General features: G+C 36.5%; 1 protein-coding gene across 5 annotated transcripts in view; it reads left to right on the top strand.

The window, feature by feature from the left end:
- LOC125845029 (uncharacterized) overlaps positions 1-23321 on the top strand; it is a 901011-nt gene that overhangs the window by 17742 nt on the left and 859948 nt on the right. For 4 of the 5 annotated variants that reach the window (XR_007444214.1, XM_049524413.1, XM_049524412.1 and 1 more), the window contains 8 exons: positions 3664-3813; positions 13089-13152; positions 15436-15537; positions 16621-16809; positions 18308-18435; positions 19049-19196; positions 21742-21840; positions 21988-22089. Coding sequence is in view for 4 of the 5 variants with exons in the window: in XM_049524413.1 (XP_049380370.1) it covers positions 3664-3813; positions 13089-13152; positions 15436-15537; positions 16621-16809; positions 18308-18435; positions 19049-19196; positions 21742-21840; positions 21988-22089 (982 nt within the window). In the remaining variant the exon portion in view is untranslated. Of the gene's footprint in view, positions 1-3663; positions 3814-13088; positions 13153-15435; positions 15538-16620; positions 16810-18307; positions 18441-19048; positions 19197-21741; positions 21841-21987; positions 22090-23321 lie in introns of those variants that run through there. The other variant, XM_049524415.1, reaches the window with a different exon arrangement.

Raw genomic sequence — 23321 nt, 5'->3', positions numbered from 1 at the left:
GTAAGATGTTGTCACCTTTTGCCTTGAATTTTTTTAATCATATCCAATAGTTTTTCATTTGTATCAGCTTTCTTGTAGAAACCTTTTCTTTGAGGATCACAATAGTTTTACCTTGAACTATTTTGTGTTCACTCAGACATTGAGAGATTTTCTTGGACTTTTTTCCTGTTTCCCCTTCCCATCTTTTATAATGAAGGATATTTTCTTGATGAAAGAAAGATTGAGAACTAGATGTCCTCAACCTAGAAACAGTTACCAAGTTCCATCGCATTGCTGTTTGTCTCTCAACATCTCCTATTAATATATGATCTACATATTCATTCCCTTGAGCTTCAGCTTTCTCAACTGAATTTTTGATTCCAACAACTTAAAAGGAGTCTGAGTACTGTTTAAGCTGTGCTAGTCGATATATTTTCATGATTAGCTGAGCTGCTAAAATCTTATTTATGGTGTAACGACCAAAAAATGGATGTGATGACACTCGTCTTAATATAACGATAAGTGCGGAAGTAAAATAAGAATGATATGTTTAACAACAAATAATAATGCGGATAACAAATCAACTTAATTAAATCCCCAAAACCTAGTTGTCACGTGTACAAGCCTCTAATGTATTACAATAGATTTGAAAGAAAATGCAAGTCTCAAATGATGTTATCTCTAAAGTAGAACAAGATCATAAATGTGAGTAAGAGGGTCCGCTGAGATGACAAACAACTACCTCACAAATCTCCACAGGAAGCCTCAGACAAGAAGAAAGAGTATCACGAAGATTTGGGCTTGTAACCTACACAATTGTAGAAGCAAGGGGTGAGTACCAAACCACACGGTACTCAACAAGCAAACTCCTAAACACAAAGCTAAGGGTATAGAATACGGGTACTCCTACCACCCAAACCGAACCTCCACAACTATAACCTGCATAAAACTGGCCCAGCCTAACAGTTCACAATTTCAATAGCACATAGTTCAACAACATCACTTCAACAATTATCGATCAGCCACACACAAGATCAAGTTCACCAATCACAAGTTCCACAGAAAAGTAATCGCAAGTTCACAGATGAAAAGATGCGCAATGCAATGTCAAGTATAGTAATGCATGTATGACCTAACGATACACACCCGATGCTCTCAATTCGAGACCCATGGGTGATATATATTTCCATGGCTTTGTTGCGGCATGCGACACGACCCTTGATAATAGAATTTGTCGCGGCGTGCAACATGTCCCTCAAATCATAATATGCGTCGCGGCGTGCGACATGTCCCTCGAATCATAATATCTGTCGCGACATGCGACACTCCCCTCAAATTATAATATCCGTCGCGGCATGCGACACGTCTTTCGAAATGGTACATCCTCTTTAATTGTTTATTCTTCCTCAATTCATGTAACACTTGTCACAACCATGTCTCAGAACCAATGCAAATGACATGTTCACACAATTAATGAGAAGATGACCATTTCCATAACAATGCACAATTCACAACACAATTGTGATACAATATCAACAATGAATCAATAAACCTTTCAAACCATTCTCAACACATCACACATCAATATAAAATTAAGTTGCCTTTTATTACCCCTTTTTCCTCATTAGGATCATTCAATATGAACAAGTCAATCCATCACCAAATTCCATTACTCCCCAACACATACCACAAAGAAATACATGATTCTATACACTTAACAAGGGTTGAATCAACAATTCACTCTGGGACTCGAGCCTTCCCCTTTCGTTGGGCTTCCAAATCAATGCAATCTATTCAAATAAATAATCACAATAAGATTTTGAAACTAACAACACCCATATTAATATTTATCTAGACTAGACCCAAAACTCACCCAAATCTACAATCAAGTTCCTAATCTTGATGCCAATTAACATGTCAAATCTCGTATTTCTCAAATTTCAAGCCCAGGGTTAAGTCTCAATTCCTTCAAATAACATAACTCTAATGGAATCCATATAATACAATACATCTAATATTTAATTACTTATCTCAATATATGAAAACTTAAATCATAATATGATTACCACAAAGTAATTCTTAATTTAATACATAACCCGTGACTTCTAACAACGAACCAGTACTATTCAAGTTTACTAGGAAATATTCAGAACATTAACCAATTCCTGTAAAAATATCATTTTCCAATGATTACCTCATCATGTCTCTCATTTCCTATTCAATTTTGTCATCATTACGTAGTTATTGGTTAAAATTTAAATGCCCACTACTTTTGGCCTAAGGATTTTCACAACAGTACTAATTCAATTGACTTTGTTCCTTTTCCTTAACAACTATTATATTAATATACTAATGTAGACGCAATACAATTTTCTATACACATTGAAGGAGTAAGGGCGTTGGTATGCTTTTACCTGGAAAAAGATGTTACCGTCTTGTGTTACGCGCCTTCACCTATTTGAGCATAGCTCATTAAATGCTAAAATCCTATTTAATTATTCTAATACCTAAGTCATGTGAAATAGGGTAATTAAATTATGGACCTGGCCCATTAACCACTAATTAAATTAATTATTTAACAACTATCCGTCAACTAATTAACTATAGTGAAATGAATAGTTCCAAAATTCTCAAACCAACTTCACCGACTGATCGGAAATGACTCGGGGAAGCTATCGGGAGGGATAAAATGGTAATTTTATATTAATGACCTTTTGGGTCATTACATATGGTGAATGAAAGAATCTCTATGCAAATAGAATTATGTGTTAAGTTGCTGTTTTACATTTTTAACAGCTTATGGGGAAAGCCTGCATTGTCTGTTGATTTTCTCATCTCCATAACAACAAATGAATTTTGCAATAACAGAAAAGTGATAAATCCCCAATACATGTAACTTATTTATGTTAGAACTGAGCTATACTGAAATATTACTCTCCAGAAAGCTCAGCAATGCTTGGATGGTATAAATTTTGTGCTCCACAAAAAAATTGAAAATGTTAAAAATGTTGTGATGCTTGGAACAGTATCCCTCTCTATTAGAATTGAACACTGCGTCTGTATTTCATGGACTGAAAAAAGGGAGTGTGATGTGCTATCATTTGAAAGTTACGCCAAAATTTATTGGGTAAAGCATGCAGCTGCATACATGTAGCCTGCTTATTTCAGGTTTTAATGACGTCTCCACATGTTTTTTCCCTCTATTTTTTCAGTTCGTACAGAGACAAGTATCTTGATTAAGCTTTACTTCCTTTGATTTATGTGCAAGATATAGAATGTGATGCTCATTAGAAGTACTACTTAGCTTAACACACTCCTAAATGTTCCTTATATTGCATGGCTTCGTATTGGGATATCAACACATGATTCTCCACTAATCACATTTAATCATCAATAAAATCCGAAACTACTTGTATACAGTAGTTTTCCTCCCTATATCAATGAATATGTTAATTTATCAATTAAAGGTTTTGAATATCTGCTCCGAACATTTCTGTGTTTCGTTCTATATTTAGTTTAAGACATGCTTTTCCTGTTTTTCATCCTATTCTTTTTTTTTTTGTTGCTTAAACATCCTATTCTTTCTTACTTCTTGGGTAAACATCCATCAGATGCATCAGAAAAGATTATCCTTTCTAAATTGTTGATGTTCTTGTAAGTGGTTCTGTTGTCTGTCCATTGTAGGTATGGACGGTTTCGTCCTTGGTGGAGTCCTTTAGGTAAAAAGATTAAAGGCTGGCAAACAGCATGGTGGCAGTATGCACAAAAATCTGTTTTACTGGATGTTCAACAGAGGCTGAGGAGAACTTCTTGGAAATACCTTGGAGAGAGACTGTAAGTTGATCTTCTCAAGAAACTTTTCTCCGATCAACATAGCAAAACATTTGGAGGACTTCCTTTTTTGTTTTGTTTATTAGATTATTTAGATGTAAATCCAATACAGTTAATTATTTGACATTTCATTTCAGCTTCATGTTCTTTTGCACTTTGTGAATGTTGAAACTCAAATCCTCCAGCTACTCATTATTAAAAAGGAAACTTATTCACTAGCTGACGGAAGTTTAATGATTTTTGATACCCTGGCCTGTCTTTTTTGTCTTGGCATTCATGTGCCACTTGTGTTGGATGGAATTAGGTATGTCATTACTGTGATGAAAAAGTCCAGTGATGCACTCTTTTTTCTTTTTTTTTTTCAAATCAAGGGTTTCATTGATAATAACAAGGCCAACTTGGCTGTATACAAGAGATATACCAAAAAGAGAACTACAAAATATGGTTCTCTCCAAAAGTCACCCAATCCTCTATATAAACAGAAACTACATGGGTGTACCAAAAGAAAATAAGGGATTGGAGACTACTCCTCAATTGAGCAAATCTCATCTCTAGCCCTTCAAAAGGTCTCCTATTTCTCTCTTTCCAAATGACCCACATACATTAGAGCTAGAGGGGTAGCATTTCACGCCTTGTGCCTTCTTCTCCTAGCTCTACTTCCAACTGAACATCAACTCCTTCACTGATCTTGTCATTACCCAAGTGACATCAAACCATGTAAACGTATCCTCCCATAACCTCGTGGCTAATTTGCAATGTAATAAAATATAATCCACATCCCCACGAGTCTCCTTACATAGGAAACACCAGCTTATGTGGACAACTTTTTCACTTCTGAAGGTTCTCAAAATCACCCTCTAGTAGCTAACCACATGAAGAAGCACATCTTCATCGGCAGTTGGCACCTTTGGTATCCATACCGCACCATATGGAAAAACATCCTCCACCCTCACCAAAAGCTTCCCATAGAAGGACTTGATAGAAAACACTTTGTTATGCCCCAAAGCATTGGATCCAACTGGCTCACATTGCTTTTGGAGTAAATCTAGCAATCTCTAAATCTGTCACCTGCCAGTCCTGAAAATTCCTCCTGAACCTCAAATCCCAAAAAGTTCCACCCCCTTGTGCCCCCCTAACTCGTGGATCAGATAATTCCCTTTGGCATGAAACCCTATACAGTACTGAGAATTCATCCATAAGCACCAAATTTCCACAACACTTTTTCCCCCCAAAACCTAACTCAGTTCCCCTCCCAACCCTAAAAGTAATTTATCATCGAAAACATCCCACCCCTTCATTATATTCATCCACACACCACATTCAAAAGGCATAGTAATCCCTTTTGTTCTCCACCCCTCTTCCATTTCACCAAAGCTTCTCCCTCCATCCCAAATCTCCACAACCATTTACCTAGATGAGCTTTGTTGAAAGTCTTCAAGTCTTTAACATCAAGTCCTCCCCACTGTTTAGGAGATGTCACAAATTCCCACTGAACGAACTGAAACTTCTTTGCTTTGTCCGGCACATTCCAAGGAAAATCTCTTTGCAACCTCTCCATCATACCTATAACCTGGGAAGATCTGTTGAACAGGGACATGTAATATGTAGGGATACTCGATTGCGTGCTCTTAATAAGCATTTCTTTGCCTCCTCTCGATACGTATCTTTTCTTCCACCCTGCCAACCTCTTCTCTTACTCTATAAATGACCGGATTCCAAATGGCGAGATCCTGGTTCGATGCTCCCAAAGGTCATATGTAGGTAGTAGGGAGAGCCCTTACCCTGCATTGCAAGACTTGGGAAAGCATGTCAATGTTATCAACTGCCCCAACATGTATGATCTCACATTTGCTGAGGTTAATTTTAAGCCCTGAAACCTTCTGGGACCAAGTTAACACAAGATAGTCTAGTTGGATCCCATCAGCATCACAAAACACCAAAGTATCATCTGCAAATAAGAGATGGGTGACCGACATGGTGCCACTGCCACTAACCGCAACCCTTGATATGATCGCCCAAAACATCTCTGTCCATCATCCTACTTAGAGCTTCCATCACCAACATGAAAAGCATAGGTGATAAAGGGATCTCGCTGCTTCAAAATCCTCATGCTACCAAAAAAACCATATGGATTGCTATTCACCAAAACTGAGTATTTGATAGAAGAGATACAAAATCTGACCCACTTCCTCTATTTCTCCCCAGAGCTCATCTTCAGAAATCTGAAATCCAAGAACTTCCAATTTACATGGTCATAGCCTTCTCATGATCTAAGCTTGCACAAAATAGCCAGCACATCCGGTTTCTTTCTCGAATCTACTACTTCATTAGCCACCAAAATGTATCTAGGATTTGTCCTCCTTTGACAAAAGCATTTTGCGATGAAGAAATGGTCTCGTGCAAAACTCTCTTTAAGTAGAAAGCCCCTTAGAAATAGTCTACTAGATGCTTCCCACTATACTAATAGGTTTGTAGTCCCCGATGCTTGAAGCCCCTTCCTTCTTAGGAATGATGACAATGAATAAGGCATTTAAGTTCCTTTCGTATTCACCCCTTCTGAAACTCATCAATAGTACTCAAAACATCAAGTTTGGCTGTGTTCCAACAATTTTGAATGAAGGCCAGAGTGAAACCATCTAGACTTGGGGCCTTGTAACTCTCTACTGCCACTCACACCTCTTCCTCCTCAATAGCCCTCCCTAACCACTCGCTATTTTCTCCTCCAATCTGAATCATCATCAGAAGAATTAGGCCAAAAAACATTCTGGGAAAATACACCCACCCACCCCCAATTTAGGCCTCCAATTTGCTTCCTCTTTGAACAATAGCTTAGCTCCCTCTACCTCCTCTTCCCCCTCATAAGTCTCCCCCCAGCCTCCACAATCTCTATTAGATTCCTCCTGTTACTTGTTGCTGCTACCCTGTGAAAGAATTTGGTGTTAGAATCCCTTTCTTCCAGCCACAAGGCCCCCCAGCCTCCACAATCTCTATTAGACTCCTCCTGTTATTTGTTGCTGCTACCCTGGGAAAGAATTTGGTGTTAGAATCCCCTTATTCCAGCCACAAAGCCCTCGATTTTTGTCTCCAACTAGTCTCTTGAGCCAAAGCCTAAGAAGCTAGCTCCCCTTTTGGAACTTCTTTCTTCTCCTTTTCCCTACCATCTAACTCCCTTTCCACCTCTATTTTTTCTAATAATTCCCCTACCTTATTCATAATCTCCCTAATTTTCACCTCTACCCTTCTAAACACTTCCTTATTCGACACCCTTGTATTATTTTTTGAGCATTTTTAATTTTTTAGCAAGTCTGAAAGGAGGTCTTCGCTCCATGTCATAGTTGATCCACCACTCGGCTACATTATCTCCAAAAGCTGTCACTTGTAGCCACATATTCTGGAATCTGAAAGGAGATCTCATCCTTCTGCTTCTACCACTGTTCAATCACATGATTGATGAATAATCTGAGATCAACTGCGGGAGAGGATATTGGATCACATTCGGCTCCTCTCAAGAAGTAGAAACAAGAAATCTATCCAGCCAAGATTTGGAAATTGATTCCTCTGACCTTGACCATGTGAAATTAGCAGCTGTCAAAGGCAAATCAATTAGAAGATGGTTATCAATAAATTCTGAAAACTCCTCCATAGCCCTGGATATCACCCCTGCAATCCAACCTCTCCTCTGTGTTAGAACAGTGTAGCATTCTCAGAATTTTCTTGGTATTTAGCAGTAGCTACTCTACCTAGTGGTTAATTGTTTAGGCAGTGCCCTAAACTACGATATTCAGCTTCGTTCCATTTTTCCTTTTTGATTGTGGTTCTTTGGTTGGGAAGTAGAGATACAATCATAACATATCTTTACCCATATATTGTACTTGAGCTTGTTCTTGTAATATGTTATACACTTTTTTACTTGTGCATGTATTAATTAATGCTTTCTATGGACAATAGAAAATGCTTTAGAATTTTTCGATACCTGTTAGATGCTTAGTTTTTGCTGTCTTGCTATCTGATCCTTTAGGTGCATAGACTGCTAGGGGTGGCAGTTTCAGCCCATATAAGTGAAATGGATCCATTTTTCCTATATTAAATTAAATGTATCACTCATATTTTCTTAAATGGGTAAATATGGACTTCAACCTATTTAAGCTCATACAAATATGGACAAAATGGGTAAACATGAGAATCCATATATACCCAAATATCACTTACTTATCATAACAAATCCCTAATGCACTATTTGTTTTTGAAAATAAAAAATAAAAAATTGTGGGGGTGGGGAGGGGGATGGGGGTCGCAAATTGAAAAGTTTTTTATAATTTTTTTTTGGTGTGGGTGGGAGTTGTCCGGGTGTGGGGTTAGGGTTGGCAAAATCAACAAAAAGTAATAATTTATTTTAAGAAAAGTTTTTAATTTTTTTTTTTTTTGGGGCGNGGGGTGGTACAAAAATAAGATCTAGCTACTTTTTCTATAATTCTGGAGTTCCTCTCTCTCTCATGATGACCCATCAAATTGTTGCTGAGTTTGCCTTCCTAATTCTTGAATGCATTCCCCTCACTCCCCTCGTGTGCCAACTGTGTAAAAGTTTGTGTGCATCCCTTGCGTTGTCCATCTTAGTTCCAAATGTTAAAAAAGTTGTGCAGAATTTGAGGTGGTTTGTGTCCTCTGGTTGCTCTTCTTGTAAAGAGCATCTGCTGCAAATTAGGTTGTGTTAGACATGCATTTTCGACTACTAACCAACTGAATATCTGGACTTTGTAAGGAGAAGAATTTCGCCAAACTTTTTCCCAAAGCCAAACTGATGTTGTATTCTGTGAATGTGTAGCATTACTTGACTGAAAAGATACCATCTTTCCTGTCTTTCCAACAAAAAATGTCTTTCTTGTCTGCATTTGTAGAATGGATTCCTATTTATTGGAGTAAGATGTCCTTTCTAATTCCCAGTCATTACAGTTCCTTCTGAAAATAATATTCCATCTAGAGCTAGTGTTCCGGTTGGCTGGAAGGGAAAAAAGGATGGGGAAAGCTAACTTGAGAGGTGTTGCTTCCAATTGCACACGCAAGTGTAGGTGGTCGTGCAAGTAATATAGTGGCTCTTAACAGAACCGAATTATTGAACCCAAAGGACTTGTCAATTAACTATTTACTAAATTATACTAATTCTAATTATTTATTTAAGGGGAGGATTTCAAAAGATGAATATATTAACTAAACTAAAAATAAAGATAAAAGAACTTAAAAGCAATTAACTAAGAAAAGATAGATGTTTACACAATCAATGATTGAATCGATCTAGGATTATGATTTAACTAACAATCATGTTTTAGCATCAATTTCATGAACTTATTTGATTATATAGTTATTAATTCATGGGGTTGATAATATAGTCATGATCTCCCGACCTCTAACCGTCTACCACAATTGATAGCCTAACTATATCGTTGAGTGGGGATAAACTGAACCAACTATGGAGCATTACGTTGTCTTCCCGTATTTGAGCCAAGCAAGGCACCTAGGTATATCCCTATTCTAGACACAAATCAATTCAAGAGATGCAAGAAAAGATCATGCTCCTTATATTCCACGTTCTATCCCGCTTTTCCTCTCCCGAGTTCAAAAGAAGACAGTAAATTTATTCTACTGGTGATCAAGCATCAAAATAGTAATCACAAGAATATAAGAACAACTACTATGATAAACAAATCATGCCGAATTAAAATCACCAAACAATCATATTGTAAGTAAATATAATTCAAGAACGAGAAGTTTAACTCCACATAGACATAAAGCAATTACAATGAATCATTCAAAGAAAAGATGTAAAATAAAATAAATGAGAAGGAAAGATGAAACCCTAAATCATAAGTTAATTTCTACATTGTATCCTCCTTCCTTAATAATTATTCTTATGAACTATTTATAGATGTTGGAAACCCTAAATAAAATAATTGAGTGCAAAACAAATAGGAATCCAAAACCAAAAGGAATAAGAATTCCTGTACGCGTGAAACACTGTAGCCGCTCTTCAATTTGTATTCTTCTCTTCCCTTGCTGGCATTAATTTCTTTTGCAGTTCGCAATTTTGCAGCATGCAATTCTTATATATTTTATATTATTATATTCCATTTAATCCATTAAGCTGCCTGCTTGATTTCCTTTTTCAACCTTCCATCTTTAATTCGTTTTAGCTCCAAACTTCTTCATATTTCCACCAATTTAATCCTACAAATAAAATATACTATTAAGCACAATCCATAAAATCCAAGCTCAAAAAGGACAAATATAAATACTAAATATGAGGAAAAGAATGATTTAAAATATGTAATTTGGCCTCACATCAAGAGGACTGGTGTGGCGTAGTGGTATGAAGTGGGTTGAGAACCATGAGGTCTCAAGTTCAAATCCCAGTAGAGAAAAATCATTAGGTGATTTCTTCCCATCAGTCCTAGTCTTGGTGGACAGAGTTACCTGGTACCTGTTGCTGGTGGGAGATGACATGTATCTTGTGGAATTAGTTGAGGTGCGTTCAAGCTAGTTCGAACACCATGTTATTTAAAAAAAAACTTGAGAGGAGTACGTCCCAACCAAGCATCATGCCAAAAGTTAAGCTTTCTACCATCCCCCAACTTGAAGTATGTTTTGCCTCTAAAATCATTGCAGAGTGTCTTGATACTTTTCCAAACAGATTGACCATAAATATATGTGACTTATATATGATGCATGAATAAAGGAAACAAGTTACCTCTAAACGTGAAGATTATACATTTAACAAGAAATCTTTTCTTAAAAGAAGTTTGTCAGTTCAAATTTCATTAGAATGAAAATTCTTATTGTTGAGTCCTGTATCTTCTTTCACCCAGTATCCTTAATGTTCGATGATTAATATGACACATTTAGGGTGTTTTTAGGTGTTCTTCGCAAGAAGATATAGTTATGTTGGAAATGGTAGAAAGGTAATAATTTTACAAGATGCTATTCAATGTAAAATTTGTGGATGGGAGATAACTTTTAGGAGGGATGGCCATGATTTGGAGATTGAAAGTATTGTTCAGCTCCTTAGCAATCTGGAAAGATTAAACATTTAATTGGTGAGCTAGACTCTTAGAAGGAGCAAACCGTATAAAATCTTACCTACATTTGACAACCCTAGCACTCTTTGACCTTCTATGATTATTAGAAATGCCTAAGGTGGCATGTTTTACCATGATTGCAATCTAGAAATATGTCTTTGCATAACACATATACAAAATGAATATTTTGAATTTTCTCTTAATTCTATCCCCAAAGCCCCATCTCATCCCCCGAAGGATCAATAATGGTATCTTACTGCTTTTTCCATGTGTGATACCTCGAATGGCAACCTAATGGTTGAAAGGCGAGTGACTATACTACTACATCAGTACTCACCCATGTTTACAATGGAGGGTGTAGCATTTCTGATGGATGCTTCATGTAGGAAGATACTAATCGTTTCACGTTATCTTATAGTCATTCAATGGTGGGTTTTGTTCCCAGACCTGTCTGGTGTTTGGACTGAACAACATGTAGAAATATTAACATAGACGTTTGGAGATTTTGGAGTGCGTTTTATTGTGCACTCTATCATTTTTGTGTAATATGAGGTGGATGCTTGCCTCTGGAGTCTTGTGTGATAAGAAAGTACCAATTTAACTCAATGGCAAGTTCTATAGAGTGGTGGTTAGACCAACATTGTTATATGGGGCGGAGTGTTGGCTAGTCAAAAGCTCTCATGTTCATCAGATGCATGTTGCGGAGATAAGGATGCTAAGGTGGATGTGTGGTCATATTAGGTGCGGTGAGATTAGAAATGAGGATATTTGGATTAAGGTGGGAGTGGTCTCCATGGTGGACCCGATGAGAGAAGCGCGATTGAGATGGTTTGGACATGTGAAGAGGAGATGCATGGATGCACCACTAAGGAGGTGTGAGAGGCTGGTTATAGAAGGTACGAGGAGAGGTAGAGGTAGACCAAATAAATATTGGGGAGAGGTGATAAATCATGATATGATGCAACTTCAGATTAGTGAGGACATGACCTTAGATATGAGGATGTGGAGGACACATATTAGGGTAGAAGGTTAGTAGGTAGTGTAGTGTTGTCTTGCTTAGGGTGGTTGGTTTTTGCCAGTGTACTAGTTGTATTATTGTAGTTCTTGTTTTTGATACCCATCATTATTTATTATTGCTTTCAATACTCTATCCTAGCATGTTGTTTATTTTGTTTCAATTAGTGCACTATTTTGTTGTTGTTGTTGCTCGCTTATGGTACACTTTGAACTATTTCCTTATGCCTTGCTATATTTTCTTCTTTGTATCTTTAATTGCTGCATCCGAGCAGTGGGTCTTTCAAAAATAGCCTCTCTACCTCTACGAGGTAGTGGTAGTGGTAAGGTCTGCGTACATTATATCCTCTCCATACCCCACTTTTGGGATTTAACTGGGTATGTTGTTGTTAATTTCTCTCCACAGAATGTACATATATTCTTTTGGTGTGGTTTATCTCATGAAAGAAGAAAAAACGACAACAATTTTTTTCCGAGTCTGAGAGTTGGTGTAGCAAAGGGAAGAGAAAGTTACTGTTCATACTGCAGTGAATCTAGTCGTTATCTACTTTCTTTTACTTTGGAAATTTGGAGTCTTATTATTGCTGTTATTTGATAAGTTGCTTAGTACTCAAGGGTTTATTTCCTAGTTGTTTTGACTTCTCTTGTTTTGTTTTAATAAGCTTCTTGATCGAGAGAGTTGGGTATCTTACCTTGTTTAGGGCTATAGCTTTAAACTCTTATCATATGGATACAATTGCGGAGCATGCAACCATTTTTAGTGAAGATATTTTTCATTTTGGCTTTTATCTTTTCTTTTTTTAATATAGAAGCATTAGGGTTTGCTTAAAAGGATTTTCTATAGTTTTCCTTTAATAAGCTAGTTTGAAGTGATTCAGAGTAAAATTTCTTCCTGCCACACTTTTGCTTCATCTGTATAGAGTTTTTTGGTACATCTATAGAGAGTTCCTTTTAGGGATGAAATTGTGTTTCAACTATAAAATAAGTGGACTGTGAACGCACTCAACCCCAAAAGTTGAAGTGTAAGGATTGTTCAAGACTATATATGGAGACAACAACTCATCCCCTCAACCAATGCGGACAGTCACACCAACTATTCATAAATGATGAGACATTTTGCTTGTCCCTTTTAATTTTATGTTGAGATTCGATAAAAGTTAATTGTGAAAGTAATTGTACTTAAATTTGTCATGCTAGAAATTGCCGCCGGAAATATGTGAACTTGTACAAGATAAAACTGAAATGCCTTCAACAAGATCAGGTTAGTGACTTCAAACCCAGTTGCCTATCAGTTTTTTAAAGTTATATATACCTGTGTTACGCAAATTCTTTAAAAGTTATGTTTCTCCCATAAAGGGGAAAATAATAACGAGAGAGATTAAGAAATCTGGAGGATTCTATGAGTGAAAAGAGTTGAAGAACAAGGGCATATACTCCCATGGGAAACTGCCTAACGAAATATATCTCTGATTGCTTGCAGTTTTTGTATCCCACGTTCTTTGTTTTGCATTTGCAGTGATACACTGACAATTCTTCATCAAGATGAAAACTGACATAGTTTTCCCTGCAAATAAATATAGACTAACCTCTGTTCAACTTTAGTTTCAAAATTATATAGAATAACCATTTATTTTTCCAAAAATCTATTTTTCTCCCATTGCCTACCTTTGAATGCAGCTTGTTGCAAAAACTGTGGCAACAAGTTTCTAATATTTCTCCAGACACTAACACTCTGTGGAGTAGAACCCAGATTTGACACCATATATTCATCCACCCAAATTTTTATAATTTCCTTTCTCCATAAAACCTCAACTTTCACATTTAATCTCCACAACCATTTCATGAGAAGACTCCTATTTTAATTCTTTTTTGAAACTGTTAACTGTGTCTACATTTTATAATGAGCAAAATAGTACATGGCTCGTACTGATTTACAGAAGTACTCCAAAACTCTACTGTCCTATACCTGTATTGAATTTAAAACATCAACAATAGAAACAAAATCATTTGAGTATAACTGATTACACCAAAAAAAAACACAGGACAAGAGATAATTCAACTTGAGCTTCTGCATACTATTTCTACATTCTCAAAACATCTAGAGTTCATCTCCTTCTAGATTGTCCACTAGATGTTGACTGGGAAAATTCTCCGTCTACTTCTGTTCTTAGCCTGACCTGCTTCCTCCCAACTCTTAAGAGTGTCTTACACTTTTCTACACATAGTCCATGATATGCCTTTGAGGTTTAAGAATATTCTCCAAAGTTGTCCTGTATTCGTGCAGTGTAGGAATAAATGGTTAATTGTCTCTGCCTTTTCACCATAAAAGGAACATCTGGAACATAATGGGATCCCTCTCCTCATCAATTTATCCTGTGTAAGGGTTGCTTCCTTATCCAGAAGCCACACTAAGCAAGCTACTTTGTGTGGTATTTTGGTTTTCCAAATATGTTCCAAGGACAGTTGTTTAACTGTTGATTGGAGTGGTTCATCATTTTGTAATCTGCATAAACCTTGAAAGAGCCACTGTTATTACCCAGCCACCAAAATACGTCTTCTCCTGTCTGAAGCCCCCTGGACTGTTCAGTTGTGCTAAAAAATTCAGCCACATTTTGAGTTTCCCAGTCATTAAACTGTCTTCCGAAAGTAAAGCCCCAACCTTGAGGTGTCCAAAGTTCTGCTATAGTTCTTTGTTGGTGTAGAACTAGATTGTATATATCTGGAAAAAGCATTTCTAGACTGCCAACCTCATGCCATTCATCCTTTCAAAAGTGAGTGTTTCCCCATTAAGCACTTTCATCTTGGTATTGGTCTTGAATTCACTCCACAGCTCTCTAATGGATCTTCATAAGCTTATCCCATCAGGTGTAGTAACCTCCTGAGTCATCCATTCTGAGTGCCTTGCTCTGTATCTTCAGATTCTTAATTTCCAGTCCCCCATATTTCTTTCCAATTAGTGCTTTCCACTTAACCAAGCAAAATGCTTTCTTTCTTTGTTCCGTTGTCTCTAAAAGTTCCTCCTGATGCTATCCAACCTATTAGTGACCTCTGTTGGAATTGGGAACACGGACATCATGAATGTCGGGAGGGCATCAAGAACTGAATTAAGGAGAGTCAGTCTACCTCCCAGAGACAGATATTGAGTCTTCCACCTGTCTAATTTCAGTTTACGTTCTTTGCCCTTAAAACAAGGCAAGGGGGTGTGATTATTTAGACCTGCTTTTAAACTTCTTGAGTAAATCTATTACAACAGTTGTGCAGACAGCCAGTTTCTAGTTTGAATACCTAATCTAGTATCAATTTTTGCACAAACTTTTAGGGGAAGGTACTATTATGAAAGGGCTGAATTTTCTTTTTGTCCTGGGCTGCACAGTTGTGCAGATAGCCAGTTTCTAGCTTGAATACCTATTCTTGTTTCAATTTTGGCACGAACTTTTAGGGGAAGGTACTAATCTGAAAGTGCTGAAAATACTTTTCTGTTCTGGGCTGCACAGTCCCTTGAGCTTGCATTTTGATCACTGTTTATCTTTACTTTGAATCTCAGGTGATTGATGTGGATGTTCTTCAGATGCTCGAGGAAATAGAGAAAAAATCTGAAGTGGGTGACATCCTAAATTACAGGTCTACTGCTGAACGTGAGTTACAGGTATGTTTAACTTGGAAAGAGCTAGTCATTATTGCCAAAATTGTGTTGCATTCCTAATCGTTCTGCATTTAGAAGAATTAACTAGCTGATATGATAATAATAGTTGGTGTTGTAAATGTTATCAGTGGAGATGTTGAATATATGCATGGTATCAACCGAAAATAACCAAGTCACATTTTCTTTGATAGGGCGAAATAATCAACCAAGTAACTTTGATGCTCTACTTAGTTTTGTTTGTTTGTTTTTTTTTTTTTTTTTTGGGGGGAGGGGGAGAGGGAGGCAACTGAAACTTTTAGAGTCAAGTTTACGCTCTTTCCTCCTCTTTCAATAAGCTTTTCATAGACGTAGTCGTACTCAATTTCCCTTGAGAAGGAATCCACTTCTAAGATGGAGAGAATAGCGGGATGCATATGCTCTTTATATGGTTAAAGAAAGATGTAATGAAGTGGTGGGGATGGGCAGAGAATATGTCATTTCATCATTTTGCTTCGTGTTTCATTTCTTTTAATTACCGAGGTGTTCGGTCTAGCTTGCACGCACCGCGATTATTGCAGGAGTACCTGCTATCTCCCACCAACATACGTACCGGGTAACTTTGTCCACCTAGACTTGGACATATAGGAAGAAATCACCTACTTCCTCCGTTTTAATTTGTTTGTCTTAGTTTGACTAGGCACAAAGTTGAAGAAAATAAAGAAGACTTTTGAATCTTGTGGTTTTAAACTAAAAATATGTATAATGTACCATACCTAACTATCCTTTAATCTTGTGGTTTTAAATATGCCATGTGAGATGTTGGAAACAAAGAGTTGCCAAGTTAGTATAGAGGCATCATTTTGAAAGAGACTAAAAAAGAAAATAAGACACACAGATTAGTGTGCCTTATCATTCCTTCTTTTTAGTTTACAATGTTCGGAGAATTACTATCTATAAGTAGTGAACATTTTTTGGGGAGTGGGTCTCAACAGTTTGTTTTTTCATGCTTGTTGTATTGCTATTCTTCATTTTTGTTGAATAATCACTCCCTTATATCCACACGCGAACACATAAATATATAAATAATTGATTTCGCTGGGTCTACAGGATATTTTGTTGAATTCATCTTTGAGTAATGTAAACAACATTGTCAATACTGTGAAACCTATGGAGGATGAGCATATGTCCAGCAAGCCTCGTGGATGGTTAAATTGGCTATCACGTGGCATGCTTGGTGCTGGAGGAACTGATGATTCTAGCCAATTTTCTGGGGTTATTTCTGATGATGTGGTCAAGGTGAGCCTTATCACCTCTTTTCCCTTTACTTCCCTATCTCTGCATTGCCTATAATAAGCAAAAAAAAGGGTAAATAAGCAAATATTATATTGTTTGTTGTTCATAATGGACTGTTTAGTTCTGAAGTCACGTGGAATCAATATAATTGGCATATTCTCAGTATGAACGGAAGTAGGCACAGAAACTTACATACTACTACTTTTTTGATGAAAAGAAACTTGCATGCTTTTTGTGGGGCTTACCTTGCGCCCTGTACTTTCTCCACCTGCTAACATACCATTTTCTGAATAAACTTTTGTACTCGTTGGAGTGGGATAATGACTTCAAATTTTACACAGTTACTATAACCAAAGATCTAGTGTGGTCAATGTCCATTATTACTATATTGTGGACAGTGGTAAAAAGGTAGTTCTTACCTCAAATTTGGGGACACGTGGCCTTGATTAAAACAAATGGTAGATCTAGTGGGCAGTGCTGGGATTGTTACCACATTAATGGTGTACTTAATTGCATTTTTGCCAAGAAGCTAAATGTGTTAAAGAAAACCTGAAAGAAGGGAACAATAAGATTCCTGGAATCTTCAAAAAAGAAGTAGAAAAGCATGACGTCCTGTAAAGATTACTAATACTTAATAGACTGGCAGGAAGTATGGTATTAACAAAAGAATTCTCTCAAAGAAAAGAGGTATAGATAGCATTTACTTCATAAAAAAAGAATAGAGGTAGAGACTAGCTACACAAGGTGGCAAAATGTGAAGAAATCATAGGAGGCAGAAATCAAGGTTTTTATTGGTTAAAATAAGGTAACAAAAGCACTAGTCTCTGTATGAAGATGACCAGTATGCACGGACAATATGAAGGACACTGAAAGACCCTAGATGCCAAAGAGCAACAACAACATACCAGTGTAAACTCACAAAATAGTGTCTAGGAAGGGTAGAGTGTACGTAGACCTTGCCCCTACCTTGTAGGTAGAGAGGTTGTTTCCAATAGACCCTCGGCTCAATGGTAGATAGTATCCCACAAAATAGTGGCTAGAGAGGGTAGAGTGTACGTAGACCTTACCTCTACCTTGGAGGTAGAGAGGCTTTTTCCGATAGTCCCTCGGCTCAACGGCAGATAATATCCCACCGTTAACAACTGAGATGTGAAGTGAATGCCTAGCAAGGTGGTGGTGGTTCTGCCACTCGAGCGTCTGAACCTGCATTGTTAATTACAGCACCCCCCACAAAAGGGACATGAGTACCGTGGAATAACACTTGTATGATAAGGCAGACAGAATAACATAAGATAGGCAATAAAGCTTATGAATATAGGGGCATAAAACATGACATAGTGGTAGCGTAGGAAAGCTAAGGAACATCTTGTAGTTCATTATGCATATTATCTGTCTTAGTCCTTTTTGATGTAGTTTATAAAGGGTTGGTATTTGCATTAACGTGATTGCTATGAATTTCAACTTTTGACCAAAAATACTTGCTGACACTTTTTTTTAACAGGATATATATGAAGCTACTAAGTTCCAGCCTGTTCTATCACTGGATGATGATGCTCCTGCAGACAATCAAATCTATTTCTCTTCATTGAAGTTCAACATCAAACAAGTTTCTGCTAGTATACGGAGCATGTAGGGTGTGATGTCTTACTTGTAAAAGACAAACTTATCTGACACTAAATCTACATTTTTCCTTTTCTGGTCATTATGGTTCAAAATTTAAGTGGTTGAGTTTTGGAAATCATTCTTGTGATTTTAAATCTATACTCAACTGTTTCAATAGCCTTTCTCCTTGTTCTTTTAAAAGATTTAGCTCTCCTCAAAAGCATAACCTACCAACCTGGGGACCTACTTTGAATTAGAAATGGACAAGCAATGGAGACTCTTGCTTTATTTGCCACCTCTTTCTATGGGATCGGGATCATAGTATACACTTCATACAAAGTTGCTTTCCTTGAAGTCTCTCCCTTTCTTTACACATGTCAGTGATGTCTCTGGAGTTACTGAATACAATAAAAAGACTAATCAGTTCAAAGACGATATGTGTGTTTGTCTTTTCTTGATCCTTGGCCTGATACCTATTTTATGTTGATTATTGTTTTATGAAGTACATGGAATTGAGTTGAAATGGATTAACATGGGGAATGACGATTCACATAGTCGACCCTCACTTGTTCCAGATTTATAGTTGTATTGATTTATGTTATGGTGCACTTACAAGTTGCGCTTCTGTTTTATTTTCTAGGAAGCTGGGTTATGACATTGCCAGTTTGGTACTTGAAGGGATTTCTGTTGGGTGTGAGACTTGGGAGGAGGCTGCTGTTATCATTGCTGAAATAAACTCGGTCAAGATGCTTAATCCATTCAGCAAACAAGTCGTTTTACGAACAAGGGTTAGTCTATGTTAAAGAAGTTAGTAATTTTGAGTGCCATGTCCATATTCATGTTACTTCCAATTGCACATGCAAGTGTACGTGATTGCGCAAGGAATATAGTGGCTCTAAAAGAGCTGGATTATCAAATCCAAAGGAATTGTCGATTAACTATTCTAATGAATTATACTAGTCTAATTATTTATTCAAGCGTGCCAAAAGAGTTTAATTTATAATTGAATATTAAGAATGCAAGAATAAAATAATAAAATTACTTCCAATAAGTGGGATAATTCTAGGGCTGCAGTGTGCTTGAGGTTTCATGTATCACATCTCATGCATGAATTAACTACGGTTATCAACCAACATGGGTTGTGGTGCACTGGTGGGAGTGCGTCACCCTTAACCAGATGTCTCAGGTTCAGGCCCTGGGTATGAAGAAAATCCTGTTGGGAGCGCCACCCCTAAATGGGCCCTGCAGTGCGCAATTCGGATTTAGTCGGAGCTCCAACGTGGGCTCCGAACACCGGGTGGGAAACCAAAAAAAAACTACGGTTATCAAATAATGATTTACATAGTTGATTTTATGATCATGATCTCTCGACCTCTAATCGCGTACTCCAATTGACTGTCTAACTACATCGTTGAGCGGGGATAGACAGTACTCAATTGACAAGCATTTATATTTTACCCCGTTTAGTAACCAAGCTCGGTGTTCGTTCAAGTGTCAATCCTAAACACAAATCTAAACAAGTGATATGTAAGAGAGATCGAGCTCTTTGTAATCTTTTGTCTATCTACCTTTCCGTCTCTCGAGTTCAAGAATAGACTATATTTATCTCTATAGTTATCAAACATGAAATACTAAAACAAGAATACAAAAGTAATTTAAGCGACGACCAACACTAATTCAAAACAATCAATGTTCAACAATTACCCGTAGCTACAACTCCAGAACAAGGGTCTTGAACTACGAATGTCTAATAAAAGAAGAAAAAGGAAAAAAACCCTACAAAGTATTGACAACTTTATACTTGATGCTCCATAATATTTATTCCTATGGACTATTTATAGATGTAGAAATCCCTAAATAAAAGAATTGAGTCCAAAACAAATTGAGAACCCAAAACCAACAGGAATTGGGTTCAGGCTGAAACAGTCCAACCGCCTCAACAATTAGCGCCTTTCATCAATTGGCAAGTGCCTTCAGAAGTTGCCACGTGTCAATGAGTAACGACCATCAATTTGCTTTCTTTAATTTCAGCCGACTTTGCATATCATATATATATATAAAAGAGAACCTTAAGCCCGCTTATGTGGCGCCACCACAAACCAGAATTTTCTTTTAATTTATTTATTTACAAAACTAGCCTTTCCCTTTCATGAAAAATTGAGACTTTTATGAAAAGTTGCGACTATAATGAAGAGTTGCGACTTTTATGAAAAGTTGTGACTTTTATGAAAGTTGTGACTTTTATAAAAGTTGCGGCTTTAATGAAGAGTTGCGACTTTTATGAAAAGTTGTGACTTTTATGAAAGGTTTTAACCTTTCTGAAGGGTTGCAACTTTTCCAAATAGTTGTAACCTTTCTAATAAGGCACAATAAATATTTTTTTACACTATCCTTTGTTGTCTATAAATAGAGGGATTTCCTTTCATTTTAATTTTAAAACAACAAAAATTCTGAACCTCTTCTTCTTCACAATTAAATATTTGTGTACTTTGCTCCTGTTGAGTGGCTCATTGACACCATTGCTTATGTTACAGATTCTGATATGTATTTTTATAGTAATTTATTTATGCTTATGTTATTAAGGATAAATTATAAGATGTAATAATTTTCATTTTCCTTTACGTTTATTAATATTTGTTACTACATAATCTTGTGTGTAAGATAATATAGTGTTTTTGTTTTAATGACCGATAGGTTTTAAGTATCATTTTATAAATTTCATGATATTAAATTTCTGCGCGAAGCGCGGGTAATTTTACTGGTATATATATATATATATATTAATATAATATTCAATTTAATCCATTAAGCTGTCTGCTTGATTTCCTTCTATAATCTTCCATCTTTAATTATTTTAGCTCCAAACTTCTTCATCTTTAAACCAGTTTTCTTCTACATAAAATACACTATTTAGCACAATTCATAGAACTTGTGCTCAAAAAGGACAAATACAAATTATAAATGTGAGGCAATAATTATTAAAAATATATATTTTTGGCCTCGCATCAAGAAGATTACTGTCTTGATAACAATTTGAAATCTTTCCTTCTGATATTTCCACTGTACTCATTTTATGGCTCATGAATTCAATGGAAAAGGGTAAAAAATGCCCTTGAAGTATGGCAAATTAAACAAAAATGCTCTCAATTAATAGTTTGCTCTTATAATGTCTCTGCCATCAATAGTTGTGCATCTTTGACCCCTATGAACTAGGTGGCTAGTTAATTGCCTCTATGTTTGCTTGTATTTATGCATACGCATCACTTCTTGCAACTAATTAAGATTATATTTGTTTATAAACTGTTATAGCTTAAAATGCTTTTGTTACCTTAGGTAAATTCTGATCGAGGAAAGCCCAAAATTCATCAACCTTCTCTAAGTTTCCAACTTGACATGTCGCGTCTAAAACAGGATTCTACTTTATCTGTAAAGGTATTGTCATCTTCTTTGCTTTTACAATAGTTAAGTCAGTTGCAAACTTTTTACTATCACCACAATGTTATGCAGCTGTTATAAGTTATTTAATTATTGAACAGGAGGTTTTTCAGAGATTGACATCCTATAACTTTGTATAAACAGGCCTCTGTCCAGCCACTTCAAATTACTTGTGATCTAGAATGTTTCAAGAATATTATGAGTCTTTCTTCCCTTTTGGAACACTCTTGTTCTCTGCAAGACAGGGTAAGTATTCAAGCTATTGTGATTGTTTTACTTAGAACTCCATAAAATTTGATACTTCTAAGATCTCTGGATAGTCGTCTTATTTTCACTTTGGCCTCCAGGTTAATCCACTGATCACCAAAATTCCATTTCATTGTATAACATACAAGTTACTACTTAAAACATGACATTTTGCTTAGTGGTGTTCAATGTCAATGTGTTACATTCATTTGGTAATTGATTTCTGATTGCCTTTATATCATTTTGCATGAATGTTTCTTATCATAATGAACATCATACAGTGGGTGCTCTAACAGTGACAGAGAACATCAATTTACTTTGCAATTGGGAGCTAATGCAACAAGTATAAAAGTGCAGAAAAGATGCATAAAATAATTTTGTGAATGGATACAACTATTAATAGAAGTCAAGGACAGTGTGTATATAATATTTGTAGAAGCAGAAAATATATAGATTCTAGACTTAACTTTCTCTACTATAACTCCTAACACTGGGCACATCTTCTATAAGTTAAGGCGTAAACTAATCAGATCTCAGCTTTAAAACAAAAATGTAATTTAGCTAGAACACTTGGGAGAAGTTTGATGATTTCTAACTCAAATTCTGACTTATTATATAACTGTTAGAGTCCCACATCGGTGGGTTAAGGGCCTTTTGGTCTCATTATACGGTCTTGGGCAATGCTCCCCTAGTTTTTGGGATTGAGTTAGCTCCCAAGTTTCATTCTTTAACAATAACTAACTTATAAGTTACATACGAGCATATCCTCAAACGTAAGTTAAGAAAGAAATTTTCTTACTTTGAATCAGAGCAAATAGTTGGCAAAATAGTACTGATGGAGCACTTGGAACAACTTATCGGAAGTTCACTAGAATGTTGCTAAAATGTTATACCAATTTTTGTGGTAGCATCTCCTTTTTATGGTCATTTTTGCAACTTCTTTTTGGGAGATCTTTTTAACTATACTATTTTTCTTAAATCTCCCAAACAAAAGACGCAAAAATTGACCAGAATAAGGCGATGCCTTCACAGAAGTTACAGGTCAGGGCCCAAATACTATTGGAACATTCACCTAATCTGAAGTGTTGGTTGCCAAAACAATCTTTTGCAATAGACATTGGCTTCAGATGATCACTAGAAATAGGCATCGTGACTTAGAAATTGTCAAAAGAAATGAGACGTACACTGCTGGGATTGTCAGTGACAATGAGAGTGTCATCGGAATGGTTACT

This window comes from Solanum stenotomum, chromosome 11 (genome assembly GCF_019186545.1).
Source record: "Solanum stenotomum isolate F172 chromosome 11, ASM1918654v1, whole genome shotgun sequence".
In the NCBI taxonomy this organism is placed as follows: domain Eukaryota; kingdom Viridiplantae; phylum Streptophyta; class Magnoliopsida; order Solanales; family Solanaceae; genus Solanum; species Solanum stenotomum.
This window is presented reverse-complemented; position numbering and strand designations above follow the sequence as displayed.